The 14,024-nt window shown below is 46.8% G+C and overlaps 1 protein-coding gene across 2 annotated transcripts in view; it reads right to left on the bottom strand.

Moving 5' to 3' along the window:
- Nucleotides 1-131: 131 nt before the first annotated feature.
- Nucleotides 132-14,024, bottom strand: part of GATB (glutamyl-tRNA amidotransferase subunit B) — a 103,817-nt gene continuing 89,924 nt past the window's right edge. Inside the window, exons 11-14 of one of the 2 annotated variants that reach the window (XM_023733552.1) lie at nt 10,283-10,361; nt 1,915-2,049; nt 656-841; nt 267-409 (exon numbers count right to left, since the gene is read on the bottom strand). In XM_023733552.1, coding sequence (XP_023589320.1) covers nt 662-841; nt 1,915-2,049; nt 10,283-10,361 — 394 coding nt within the window. In that variant the 3' untranslated portion in view covers nt 267-409; nt 656-661. Of the gene's footprint in view, nt 410-655; nt 842-1,914; nt 2,050-10,282; nt 10,362-14,024 lie in introns of both variants that reach the window. The other variant, XM_004378825.2, reaches the window with a different exon arrangement.

Here is a 14,024-nt window from a genome sequence, read left to right as displayed (position 1 = left end):
AGTTTGGAATTAATAAATACTGGAATTTGCTATTAGCCTCTGGCTGCAGCTCTCATTGAACCATCTTGATGTCAGTACAGCAAACAGGGCGTGTCTCCTGTGGAGGCAGCATCCCAACACCCAGACCGTAAGAGGTAGAGAATTAGTGGGTCAGGCCCTGGGCTGAGTGGGGTGGACAGGGACTCCAGCACGGGAGAGCAGGTAGACCTCCGCTGTCACAGGCTACTGTTCCCAGTCACGGCTGCACCGTTCTCTCACTCGGGGAAGAGACCAGAGTAACTCATGACGACAGCTTCTCCTCCAGTATTTTCTTTATCACAGTTGGATCTGCTCGGCCTTGAGTTGCTTTTCGGACCAGCCCAATCAGTTTATTTATAGCTTTGAGGTTTCCCTTCTTCACGTCCATTGCCTTTAAAGATAGAAATTGTTTAAAGAGGAGACAATAAGCAGATGCATACCAAAAAATCCTAAAGGTTAGGTTTACTGAACATTAAATGCAGTTTCTTCGGTCAGCACGAGATACAAGATGGGGAAAGGAAAAAGGGGGGGGGGCTGACAATGAGGTTGCCAGGCCCCGGCCGGAGGGGATGTCTGCTGCTCCGCCTTCTGATTAAAACGAGCACGAGGAGAACTCGGATGTCTAACGCGTGACTACCTGCAGCTAGGGAAGCTGGCACAAGGACAGGGCCGTCTTCTCCTGGGCACCGCGGCGACACCATGACACGGCGCTTCTCGGCCCTCTGACTGGCTCACGTCTCGGAGGTGAATTATCAGGTCTGAGCAGAGTGAAGGCGAAGCTCTGACTCCAGCCACCGGGAAGGCACGGCTCTCCTCCCCTCCCCTGCCAGTAGGATCCATTTATGAAAATCCAAATCTATAGATGGAAACTCTTCCACAGCACCGGGGCGGAGGTGCGCCATGGCGGACAGGGTGGGCGTGAGGAAGACAGGAGGCGCTGAATTCCTATCGAGTAAATTCACACAAGGCCGCGAGGGCCCGCCCGCCGGCGACCTCCCGCTCTGCGGGTGATCTGCAGTAATGTCTGCGCGTATCCGCGCTGGCCGGAAGGAGTCTGAAACTAAGTGTTCCTTTATCAGTCACTACAGATGGCGGGAAGATGGAGACAGCCAAGCCCCGGTGCAAGCTCATTTTCCTTATCAAGAGCTCTTTATAGAGCTGTTAGTGTCCCCGGCAAGCTGATGGGTGGGTGGGTATTATTCTGAAAAAGGCGCTAGCAATTTTTTTCCCCACTGAAAACTATCTCCAGACAATATGATTAGGCGTGGGGAGGGAGGGCTGTGCCTCATTTTGGCTTTTCTATTTTGTGCTCTGCTCAGACACAAAATGACTTGGTTTTCAAGCCATGCTGCTGTCAAGGATTTTCTCCGTAATTTACAAATAATTTTCCTCTCTGCCTTTCTTCCCGCCTCTTAAAGGCATGAAGCTGAAGTGTTGCCCTATCTTTTCCCTACTCTGCAGCCCTGCCTGCTGGGTTATTATTGAAAGGTCCTCTTTAGGAAGGTGCACTGGACTAGCTACACGGATTCAAAGTGCCCACCTGGGGGAGGGCGACACGCCTGGGAGGTCACGACTTGGACCTCCTGGCTTGATCGCACCCTTTTAAATGGTGGCGCCATGCAGACTAAACTCCAGGGTGGAATTTCCTTACAGGAAAAGAAACTGCATTTTCCCAGTATTTACCTAATTTCATCTCTTCTGACCTTAACTGAAAAGCCGACAAAAATAATTAGGGAATTACTGATGAAGCTGGGCCAGCCGTTGCTAGGACGAGCCTCTGGGCTGTGTCCTCAGGCCTGGCCAGCTGTTGGGCCCTGCAGGCAGGCGGCCCTGGTCCTCTGCTAGTCAGAGAGGGGACCCTCTCTCCCGTGCACCCTCGCCTCGAATGATAGTCACCACTTGAGGATGTCCCTCCATGACAGCCTGGCAGAGCTGCTCCAGCGCCTCCCGATCCTCCATCAGCTCCAGTTTCTTTTCTGAAACGATCTGTGCTGCAGTCTTGCTTTTACTCTTCCACAGCTCCTCAAACACCTACAGGCCAGAGGAGGGGAAGGGAGAAGCCAGGAGTCAGCTCCTTCCCCTGCAGTGACGGGGACCCTGGGCAGGAAGGAGCAGATTCAGTTTAGTGTCCAGCTGTGCGGGCCGGCCTGAGGGGAAAGGGCACGGCGCTGCCCCGCTGGGCGCTGTCTCCCCTGGAGCCCACCGTGCCTGAGGCCAACTGTGCCTGAGGGCCACCGTGCCTGAGCGATGTTGGGTCCTCGCCTCGGCCCCCCAACACAGGAGGCTGCTCGGCGGGTGTGGAGAGGATGATTACTCACAGGGCCCCGAGTGAGAGGCCAGAGATGGCGCTGTCTTACGTCCACTGAATTAATTAATCGAGGTGACATTTTGGTAAAGGATAGGGTCACCCAGGCTGCAGGAGGGAACCTCTGCACTTAGGTGAAGTCTAGAGATCTCAGCCTGCTGGGAAAATCACGAAAAACATAAATTACACTCCACAGAGCTCCTGGCCTACCACACTTATCCCCTACAGGTAGAGCTGGACCTGAATCTGATGAGGATAATTAACAGTTAATGATGTATGTATTTTTCTACCTAAAAAATGACGATGACAACAACAAATCCCAAATCTGATCAAACTTGGAAAATAAAACATTTTTAAGGGAGGCATTTCCTGGGTGGTTGTTTTCCTCACTCCTGTTGTTCCAGTGTAAGCTGGCATTGGGGGTGTGGCTCCCTGTTGTCCTTCCTCTTGCCTGCAGTCATCACTGAACACTGCGCTCCTCTATTGCCATTGGGGCAGAGGACCTGCCAGCCAGGGGCCGCTCCTCCCAGACAAACAGAGCTTGTCAATAATTAGCAGACACAGCAAAGCAAATGAAGGGAAGATGCTCTGAGTCTTAGCAAGGCTCAAGTTTCTTTCCCCCCATCGGAATCAAAACAAACTACAGTTATGTATTGTGGCTATGACGTGACAGGCACTGTGCCTGCAGCTCAGCTCCTCAGAGCATGCCAGTGAACGTGGCCAAGGATGTGTACTCAGTGGGTCCTGAGTGTGCAACGGGCACCCCTCTGGACACCGCCACACAGCCTAGCTCCTCAGGGAAAATACATGCCTCCAACTCAATCCATCAACTGTGTTGAGCCCGACAATGCATAAGGCATCAAGAGTAAGGGGCATAGGGTAGGTAAGAACTTTCCCTGCCATCAGCTGACTTACTAACAGAGTGTCAGCAGCATATGAACAGACAACAAGACACTTTTTAATGTGATTTATACTCAGTGAGCTGCCCCACAAGTATTCTGAAGAGTATCTCTGCCCCTTTTCCCTGATACTATTTATTTTTCTTACAATTTTGTAACATTGTTTCCAATTGTTATTAGGTGCCATGGAGTTGATTCCGACTCAGCGGCCCTATGTACAACAGAAGGAAACGCTGCCTGGTCCTGTGCCATCCTCACAATCATTGCCATGTTTGAACCCATTGTTGCAGCCACTGTGTCAATCCATCTTGTTGAGGGTCTTCCTCTTTTTTGCTGATCCTGTACTTTACCAAGCATGATGTCCTTCTCCAGGGACTGGTCCCAACTGATAACATCAAAGTATGTGAGACAAAGTCTCACCATCCTTGCCCCTAATGAGCATTCCAGCTGCACCTTTTCCAAGACAGATTTGTTCGTTCCTCTGGCAGTCCGTGGTATGTTCAATATTCTTCGTCAACACCATAATCCAGTTATAAAAGTTAATATGTGTTCACTGTAGAAAACAGGGCTTTGAACCGGTTTGTTCTAGTTCGAATCCCTGCTCAGAATTTTGCATATCCACCACAGATATACTGAATCAGAAACTACAGTTTAACAAGATTCCCAGGTGATTGTTATCTGTAACAAATTTTGAGAACCACTGCTCTACTAGTGGAAACCCTGGTGGTGCAGTGGTTAAGTGCACAGCTGTTAATCAAAAGGTTGGCAGTTCGAATCCACCAGGCACCCCTTGGAAACCCTATGGGACAGTTCTGTTCTGTCCTATAGGGCTGCTATGAGTCAGAATTGACTTGACGGCAATGGGTTTGTTTGTTTGTTTTTTTTTTTTTTTTTTTTTTTTTTTTTTTTTGGCTCTACTAGTGGTTCCCAGTCTTGGTCCCTAACCAGCAGCATTAGCATCACCTGAGAACTTGTTAGAAATGCAAATTCTCACCAGGGGTTCAAACTAGATGGAACTGGTTTGAAGCTATGGTAGAAGATAAGGAAATACAGAAAAGATAAAAGATATCACCTGTATTTCCATTCCCTTAGTGTTTTGTTCAGATCTTTTTCCTTTTTGTAACATAGTTTTGATCATAATGTATATACAATTTGTGTCCTGCTTTTTCCCTCACTTATTACAGAAGTATTATATTAATAAAATATATATCCATCAATTGCATTTATCATAATTTAATTATCCCCTAATCTGTTGCCATCGAGTTGATTCCAATTCATAGTGACCCTACAGGACAGAGTAGAACTGCCCCCATAGGGTTTCCAAGGCTGTAATCCATATGGAAGCAGACTGCCACACCTTTCTCCTGCAGAGTGGCTGGTGGGTTCCAATGGCCCACCTTTTGGTTAGCACCACCCCCGTTAAAAAAAACTGTTGCTGTCGAGTTGATTCTGACTCCAGGGCTCCTTAATTATCTCCTACTGGCAGCTATTTAGACTTTTTCCAGTGTGTACTTTGTTTATCTGCAGAGACTCCTAAAAAAGCTCCTTGATGAAAGTGTCCAGCATTCAGGAAGAGCCTCCGTAGAGATCTCAAACCCTGGTGCAAAACAAACCACCTGCAAGGATGCTCATAAGGAAGCTACCCAGCTCCGTTCACAGGAGAGGCAGAGGAGCTCTGCGGAGGAGACTAGGCTCGGTGCAGCTGGGGCCTGGAAGCAGGCCCTGGCGGTCCCTGGGGGCACACTCGGACATGGGGCCATTTCTCCTGGCCGCTAGGGGGCTGCACTGAAGGCACAGAGCAGACCCCGAGTGGGCCACTTGAGTCAGCCTTTGCGGGGGACCCAGGATAGTCGGAACCCAACAGGCTCACGCGCTGGCTGGATGTGCCTGGGCCACAGTAACCAGAGTAGTGGGGATGCAACAACGAGAGATGGAGGGAGCTTTTAAATGCAGAGTGGTTGGCTGCTCCCTGAGAAAGTGGGGCGGAGGACACGAAGGAGTGACACCAGAGAGACATATTTCAGTGGCATCCGGGAACAAATGGCAGTCTGGTGGCTGGTGTGTTCTTGACTCCCAGAGTTGGAATACATCAGCTTATTAACTTCTCTGATGGTGCAAACTAGTAAAGTGGCTACTACAGCCCAGAGCTAGCTCCCTGGGGTGCTTGGGGGACTCCTTCCAGTTGCCTGATCTGCTGCTTATTCCTATCTAAGAGGAGGTGCGTGCACCCTGGCTCGAGCCCCCTTGGAGTCCAGGCCAGGCTCCAGTGTCCCCCTGGCCTCTTGATGCTCACACACGCCTGGTGCTGCAGCATATGTCCTCGGCTTTTCTGTCCTTATTCACCACCCTGGGAGGTGCTATCCAAGTGCAGCTGTTTCTGGTCAGGAGCGCAGCTCCTGGGCCTGCTGCTGCCCACCAAAGACAGACACAAATGGTGCGGGGTTTCTAGTGCAGAGCTGGTGCCCGGGGTTGGGGAGTGGCCACCCAAAGGATGGGGAGCAAGCTGGGAACCCCACCCCACTTCCACGCAGCCACTTGAGCCAGCTCTGACAGATGGGTAAGAAACCCAGCCTTTGGTTCTGTGGGGACCGAGTGCACACACCGTCCTCCTGACTGCTACCCAACTGTTTTCTGCAGCTACAGCTATTTTTAAAGTATGTCGTAGGAAAGCACTCAGGCCCTAACCTGTCCCTGCCTGTCACAGGGCTCTGGAGCACAGTTTGGAAGAAGGACCTGCTCAAGCAATATGGTGGAGGGGCCATGACAGAGACAGAGGGGGAGGGCCCCTCTTTTGTCAAAAGCAAGTATTGTGAAAGGTCATTCTTCTTGAAGGCACAAACACAAACCCAAGCTGCCCCACCCCCCCACCGCCAAGAGTAGCAGGGCACAGTAAAATGTGCAAAGAACTAAAGTACTAAAAGAGGAATAAAAGGCATCAAATCAAAGTTTACTGCATGATATATAACATTTTCTACATCAAAAGTTTTCTGGTGATTTCTCTTTAAAACAAGAGATAATTGGTTAGCCAGCATACTTTCATCTTAAAACAAGATTTCCAGCTCTGTGGACGCCCAGTCCCACCCAGTCTCACTGAAATCAACCCGGGGATCCCTGGAGAATGGGGACTATACGCATCTATTTCCAGGCATGTACAAGGAGATACACCCTGAGCGGTGGTTTCCCCTTAAGCCCTGACTTTGGCCAGCAGGCTGGAAATCTCTGAGGTGTTCCTGGCAGTCAGCTGTGACTGAGGGCTGGGAGTCTGCTGTGTTCAAGTTGGCCCTGTGCTTGGTGAGGGCAGAAGATGGGGACTGCCACCTGCTATTTCAAGAGACAGAACCGGAACTTGTGAGAGGAACCTAGGACACTTGTCTACAGATACCAGGAGGTCGCTCACACTGACATATAATCACCCCCCGCCTCGGGGTGCTGAGGGGCTGACGCCTGTGAACCTCAGAAGGAGAGGAAGGTGCAGGAGTGTGTGAGGGAAAATAATGAACAGCAGTGTAAGGGAGGGGCAGGCCGACAGAGACAGATTAACAACAAATTAGAACGTAAAGTGGGGGATTCTTTGGAATTCAGAATGTTCTCAGGACAGGATGATTCTTTCTGCAGATCTGTCATCCCCAGGAGTCATTCAGTCAACTTTCTTCACCCTGGTCATCTAATCACTAATGGGGCCTTGTTATGGATTCAACTGTGTCCCTGAAAAATATGTGTTATAAATCCTAACCCCTATACTTGTTGATGTAATCCCGTTTGGGAATAGGGGTTTCTTTGTTATGTTAATGAGGCATACCACTGTAAGGTGTGTCTTAAGCCAATCACTTTTGAGATATAAAAAGAGTAGATTAGGAACAGAAGCAATCAAGCACAAATTGGGTAAAGATAGGTACCACGTGGAGAGCACCAAGCAACGAAGGAAGAGAAGAAGCCAAAGGAGACAAAGATTTTCCCTCAGAACGGATAGAGCGAGAAAGATTTCCCCTAGAGCTGGTGCCCTGAATTCAGGCTCCTTGCCTCCTAAATTGTGAGAAAATAAATTTCTGTCCGTTACAGCCACCCACTTGTGGTATCCTGTTACAGCAGCAGTGGGAGACCAAGAACACTAAGTTGTCAGAGGCATCAATAACTAGCAGTCAGACTCCTTCTCATGGGCTCGAGCCCCCTCTGGCTCACAGGTTTCTAAAACCCAAGGCTTACTTCTGTTAAATTCAAGTAAAATTAGATGCAAGTTGATTCTGACTCATGGTGACCTCATGTGTGTCAGAGCAGAACTGTGCTCCACAGGATTTTCAATGGCTGATTTTTTGGAAGCAGAGACTGCCAGGCCTTTGTTCCGAAGTGCTTCTTGGCGGACTCAAAACTACAACCTTTTGGTCAGCACTGAGCACTTTAACCATCTGCACCATTCAGGGACTCTATTCACACCACTAGGATGGCTATAATAAAAAAGACAGGCATTAACAAGCACTGGCGTGGAGGTGGAGAAACCAGAACCCTCACATTTTTGGTGGGAATGTAACATGGTGCAGCTGCTTTGGAAAACAGTCTAGCAGGTCCTCAAAAGGTTAAACAGAGTTATTATATTGGCCCAGCAATGCCACTCCCAGGTATATACCCAAGAGAATGGAAAAAAAAAATGTTCAAATGAAAACTTGTACACAAACGTTCACACCAGCATTATTCACAAAAGCCAAGAAGTGGATATAATCCAAATGTCCATCAACAGATGAATAGATGTTACATATACATAAATAGATGTTACATATACATAAATAGAATGTTATTCAGCCATAAAAAGGAATGAAGTTCTGATACATGTGACAACATGATGGACCTTAAAAACATTTATATATTAAAAGGCCACATGTTGTATGAAGCCATTTATATTAAATGTCCAGAAAAGGCAAATCCATAGAGAGTGAAAGTAGATTAACGGTGGCCTGGGGCTGGTGGAGGGGTAGATGGGAGTGACTGTGAATGGGTGCGAGGTTTCTTTTTTGGTGTGATGAAAAGATCCTGGAATTAGTGGTGATGATTGCAAGATTGTGTGAATATACTAAAAGCCACTGAATTGTACAATTAATAAAATTTTTAAAAAAACTAAAAAATAAGAACACTATTACCTCTAATTTTCAAGTCTTTATCTCTCTTAACCTTCTGTCTGCATCCATCCACCCACCCACCTACCCATCCATCCATCCACCCGTCCATCCTCCATCCATCCATCCACCCACTCATCCATCCATTCATCCACCCATCCATCCAATATCATCCATCCTCCACCCACCCACCCATCCACCCACCTATCCACCTATCCATCCATCCATCCATTCATCCATCATCCATCTACCCATTCATCCTCCATTCATCCATCCATCCACCCACCCATCCATCCTCCATCCATCCACCCATCCATCCACCCACCCACCCATCCATCCTCCATCCATCCATTCTTCTAACTGCATGTGTGCATTGATAGATGCCTGGAATGATGTTTACCCAGTATTAATGGTAGGTATTTCTGGGTGGTCGAATTTGGGAACCTTTTTATTTTTCTGCATTACTTAAATTCTTTATAATGAATATATATTATTTTTGCTAGAAAATCAGTAAATTATTTTCTTAAAAATCAGAAAACAAAAAGTAGAAAAAAGAAAAAAAAACCCGAAGGCAATGATAATAAGAGGGATTCCCCTCTCAGCAAACACAGAACACCTTTCTAACTAGGCTTTTATTTTTGTTGCTTCACAGAAGCCAGGATTCACCCCCTGCCTTTAAACAGTGGAAGCTGATGAACTCCAAAAGTGCCTTTACATCTGAACCCAGCTGTCAGCATCTTCCATTTCTTTCTACTAGAACTAGAATTATCTTATTCATTGCCTTAGGTTTGTTTCTTTTCCTTAATGGTGTTTTTTTTTTCTTTTTTTCTTTTTTTTTTAGTGGAGCAGGAAGGTTGGGAAAGGAAAGGTTTTTTTTTTTCTTTCACTTCAAATGCTATAATTCGTCTGCTCTTATGTACGTGTGCATATATATATATATATATATAGTGTTTTCCTCCCCTCAGGCCATCTAATCTTTCTGCTAGTACTCTACTACTGAGCACTGTCATAAGCATCTGTATTCCCCTGACATCCAGGCAACCAAAATACTTTCCGAAATGTGCTGAGGTCCCCTAAGCTGACAACATCACTTGGTGGTGGCTAAATAGCTGTTACAAGTTCGTGTCTCCATTGCACAGCCCAGAGCCCAGTGTGTGCTCCATGATAGCTCATAATTAGCCCAAAGCAGCTGCTTTTCCACAGCCCCACTTTGTGACCTGCCACCACTGTCGGTGAGTGTAAGTATTCTATGCAAAGGCGCCATTAAAATAACGTTACATGTCTGGCTGAAGCACTGACAGCTGTGGCATCTGAAGTTGAGATCAGGCAGCTGCCCTCGTGTCCTTTATCTTTCTGGGTCCTTATTTGTAAGGGCTTTCTGAATTCCAGGCATCTCACCTACCTTGGGCTGTTAGGCAGAGGCGGAGATGAGGCAGAAGGCCACCTTAGATGATGCCATTTCTCTGAGTTTTCAACACAGTGGGCATGTGTGTAAAACTCTACCCGTTACGTGGGCGGCAGTCTGTCTGACCCACCCTCCGTGCTGGAGGACTGACTTTCAGAGGGCAACCCTGTGACAAAGACAAAGGAACCCCTGGTACCGGCTGGGAGGCTGCAGAGGACACAGAGGGGGCAGGAGGCCGGGGAGTGGTGTGGGGGCCACCCTCGACCTCACAGGTGTGGGGAGCTGTGTGTCGCCAGGGCCCGCACAACCTGCAGGGCCCAGCCTTCCACACAAACGTTTGGGGGAAACATTCAGCACAAAGCCAAACATTCATTATTTTCCCCAGGTAGCAAATTTTCTGAGTCCTTGCTAAATAAAACATTTCTACCTTTCAGCATAAAAATATCACTTAGAAACGTTTAATACATCAATTATGAAATTCACTTAGTTACCGCATACAAATTTACTGGGGTAGCGGAGCAGTCAGAAGCTTCAGGAAGTTGGGACATACCTGTTTAGCTGCTGATGAGGAAATCACTTTGCCGTCCAGCAGGGTGAGAAGCTCGGCCAGCGCAGAGGGTGTGACAGGACTAGAGGCCCCCAAGGGAGAGAAAACACATTTGTATTGAACAATGTCAGCACATCTGCTCACGGTTATTCACCACCAGGACACTCCACTTTGTTGGTTTAAATAATTAAACCCACACCAGTAATGAAAATCACAGGCTAACTGGGCTCTCTCTGATTTCATTTATTTATTCTGTATTTTTAGGGTATAACAAATTTCTGTGACTAGTTCTGTTTTTTCTTTATTTTGCCACCCAACAATAACAGCTGTTTGGCAGAAGTTGTAGCAACAGACAACTGCTCAGTTTAATTAGTCAAAAAAGGAGGTGGCTGCAAAGTTCATGAACCGTGAAAAGGAAAAAAAAAAACTAAGTAATAAAATATTTTCAACTGAAAGATCAGCCTTAAAATTACTTCAACCAAAGCAGCTAACAAAGCCACCTTTCAGAGTGTTTTTGTGCAAGCAGAAACTGCTTTTTACTGCATGAGATCTTCTTTAAGCGGACACAGTGACGCGGCATCTTTACCTGCCTCGTGGGCCACTCCATGTGCGCCCTTCCCCTCTGCAGGCACACAACAGCTTCCTGGACACGATGGGCCCAGAACTCCTTATAGCTATGCTTCTAGGACATGACTTACTTGCCAAGAACCCGTGATATCAAAGTCAGGGGGCAACCAAGCCCAGTGAAGTGTCACAATTCACATTCAGCGATAGTGGAGTAAAGAGACAAGACTGAATTATGGACTATTTCTTTTAAAATGGATGGTTTGATTATTTCTAAATATGGACAGAAACTAGGCTAATGAAACATTTTCTGTCTGAGGTCATTAGGGGACTAGTTTTAAATAGACAGGATGACTTATAAATAGCACATTAGTATGTCTGTGAAGGAAGGCTTCTGAAATGCTGAACGTCACTTGAAAATACCTTCTGTTTCAGTCTCTATGCCCATCGTTCACTATTAATTTCTTAGTAAGCCCTTAGATAATAAAAAGCCCCTATGCCAATTTCCATGAACTCCAAATCGAAAGAGCCCAAGTTAACGAGGCCTGACTTACTGTACCCTAACTCAAGTACAGTGAAACCCCATTAGAGTTGTTCATTCAAAACAGCCAATAGACTCAGGCAGTCCATCATGCTTAAAGTGTTTATTTATCCCAAAATATGGAGAAAAGATAATTCCAAGTGGAAATTAGGTTTGGAGGGTGTCTGGAGTTATTAAATTGGTGTCTTGAACATCTGTGAACCACCCTGATTAAATCTCGAGAGGAAGAGAGGCAGAGGGCTGGGAAATAAACGAACATCCCTGCTCTAACCTCCCGTCCTTACTGACAAGTATGAAGGAGTCAGGTTTTTCTAAAAAGCAAGTCGCTTGAGTGTTCTGCAGTCCTAGGAAATACAATGGTCAATCATCTTAGAGTGCAGACCACGTGTAGAACCCACTGTAATCGCTGAGGCTGGACTGGATTTACAGAGCACGCAAAAGACAGAGTGCTTACCCCACGTGAGCCGATCACATGGATGACTTGGGAGCAGAGAATCACAGAAAACGAACACAAAATAACCAAAAACGCTTTGCCTTAAAGAAATCCATCTAATGACCTGAGTTCATCGTTAAGTCATAACCTCACACTATGAAACATCTCCACTGTATAAGCATTTGGGATTTCTCAATCACCTTTTTGCTCCCACAATCCCTGACACACAGAAGGTTAATAACGTTTGCAGTACTGAATTCCTCTTACCAACAGGAATATCTGTAATTATAATTAATTAATATCTAGCATGCGTTAATTCCAAATACGCCAGGGCTAATCTCCAGTAAGATGATGACAAAGATCAGTACCTGTCACAATGACCCTGAAAGACCGCACTGGTCAGTTAAATAAGCAAAGCGTCAGATGTGGAACATAACTGTAGCAGAAATACACGTTACTGATTGGCTGCTGTCAGACTACACAAGTCTCTGGACAGAGGCTGTGCCTGCACTGGAGGAGAATCTGTCACGGCAGGCTTCAGCTCCGCGTGCTCAGCTCTTTCCATCCATCCTCACCACCAGCCTATCTACAGAGGAGGGGAAATGGGACCTTTCAAACCTTCCAACTTCATGCAGGCCCTTGGAGCTCCTGTAGAGCCACAACTCCATGTCCAGCTTGGATTCCAGCAGCAGACACCCTGAGACTTCCACAATCACCCTGCTCCCGGCCCCTGTGAAATGGCCCAGCGTCACCTTGTCTGCTGCTGTGGAACAGGACACCAGCTGCTGCTGGAGGCAGGCACTGGGCCTCAGACACCCAGGTGGCCCTGCTGCTCAATAATCCTTTAGTTCCTCTCAATGAAATCCTAGTGTCCCCCCGCCCAGGTACCCTTCTCCCCCAGCAACTGTTGTCGACAGTGTCCTCCCCACGACCAGCTCCACTGTCATCCCACTCCGCACATTTGCTGTCTCAACTGGCGACACTACCATGCTTGTCGTCACCTGGCACAAACCATTACACTGTCTCTGCTTTCTTCACTGCCTCCTCCGCATAAATCTGGTCCATCATCAAATCGTAGCAATTCTTCCCTCAGAACACGGATGATGCCACCCCCTCCTCCGCATTCCCAAGGCCGCTGTTTCTGACATCCCCGTTCTTGGATGCTGCCCCACACATCACACTGCCAGGCTTGTCTTCATGTCACCCCCATGTCGTACTCAACTGGACAGTTGACTTGCCTAAGTTCACCACAAAATGCTTGGCCAGGGAATCTACAATTTCTACTTTCTTAACTAAACCAAGCTGTTCATTAATAATAATTTAAAATGAGTTATTTAAAAAAAAAAGAAAAAACAACTTCCAAAGCAGTGCACCCAAAACAATTAAAAAGCCAAGTTCAACAAGAGCTTTTCTGGTTGGACCCCTTAAACACCAGTCTTCTAAGAGGCCCTTAAAGACGGATGCTAATTTGCAAAATCAGCTCTTGCCAATTTGGTCTCTAGAGTGTTCCTGCCTGGGTGTAGTCATGAGATTGTTGCTACCTTTGCAGCTACTGCTCTTCTAAGCTTTGGAACCGTGAGCTGTAGTGGCTGAGGCTGCCTGCTCCCAGGGAGGCTGCTATACCCAGTCTGGCTGAAAGCCCTTTGCACTGTGTAGAAGCAGAGCTGCTACAGCTTGGTGTTGGCTCCTCAGCTGTTGTTCTCTTTTTAGCTCTTTGCTCAATTTACATCACCTGGGAAACAAACCTGTTGCTTAGCTTCCTCTTTACTTGATTTTGGAACAACCAAGTATACTTTTATTTAGAATTGGGTGCCCTTCCAGTTCTTAAAACTCCAGCGCTACATCCAAAAAGAAGAAAGGGCCAAAATCAAAACATAAACCCTATAACTGGAACAAGTAGAAAGAGAGCAGCAAAAGAAGCCCTCAGGCGCCAGAAGAAAGGAAATAATAAGAATTAAAGCAGAATTAAATTAAATAGAGAAGAGAAAAACAACTGAAGGCGTTAACAAGACCAAAAGTTGGTTCTTTGAAAAGATCAGCAAAATTGATAAATCACTGGCCAAGCTGACAAAAGAAAAACAGGAGAGGAAGCAAATAACCGGTATAAGAAATGAGATGGGGGATGTCACAACAGAGCCAACTGAAATTAAAAGAATCATAACAGAATACTATGGAAAACCATAACAAATTTGAAAACCTAGAGGAAA

The sequence above is a fragment of the Trichechus manatus genome, unplaced genomic scaffold, assembly GCF_000243295.1.
Source record: "Trichechus manatus latirostris isolate Lorelei unplaced genomic scaffold, TriManLat1.0 scaffold00059, whole genome shotgun sequence".
In the NCBI taxonomy this organism is placed as follows: domain Eukaryota; kingdom Metazoa; phylum Chordata; class Mammalia; order Sirenia; family Trichechidae; genus Trichechus; species Trichechus manatus.
This window is presented reverse-complemented; position numbering and strand designations above follow the sequence as displayed.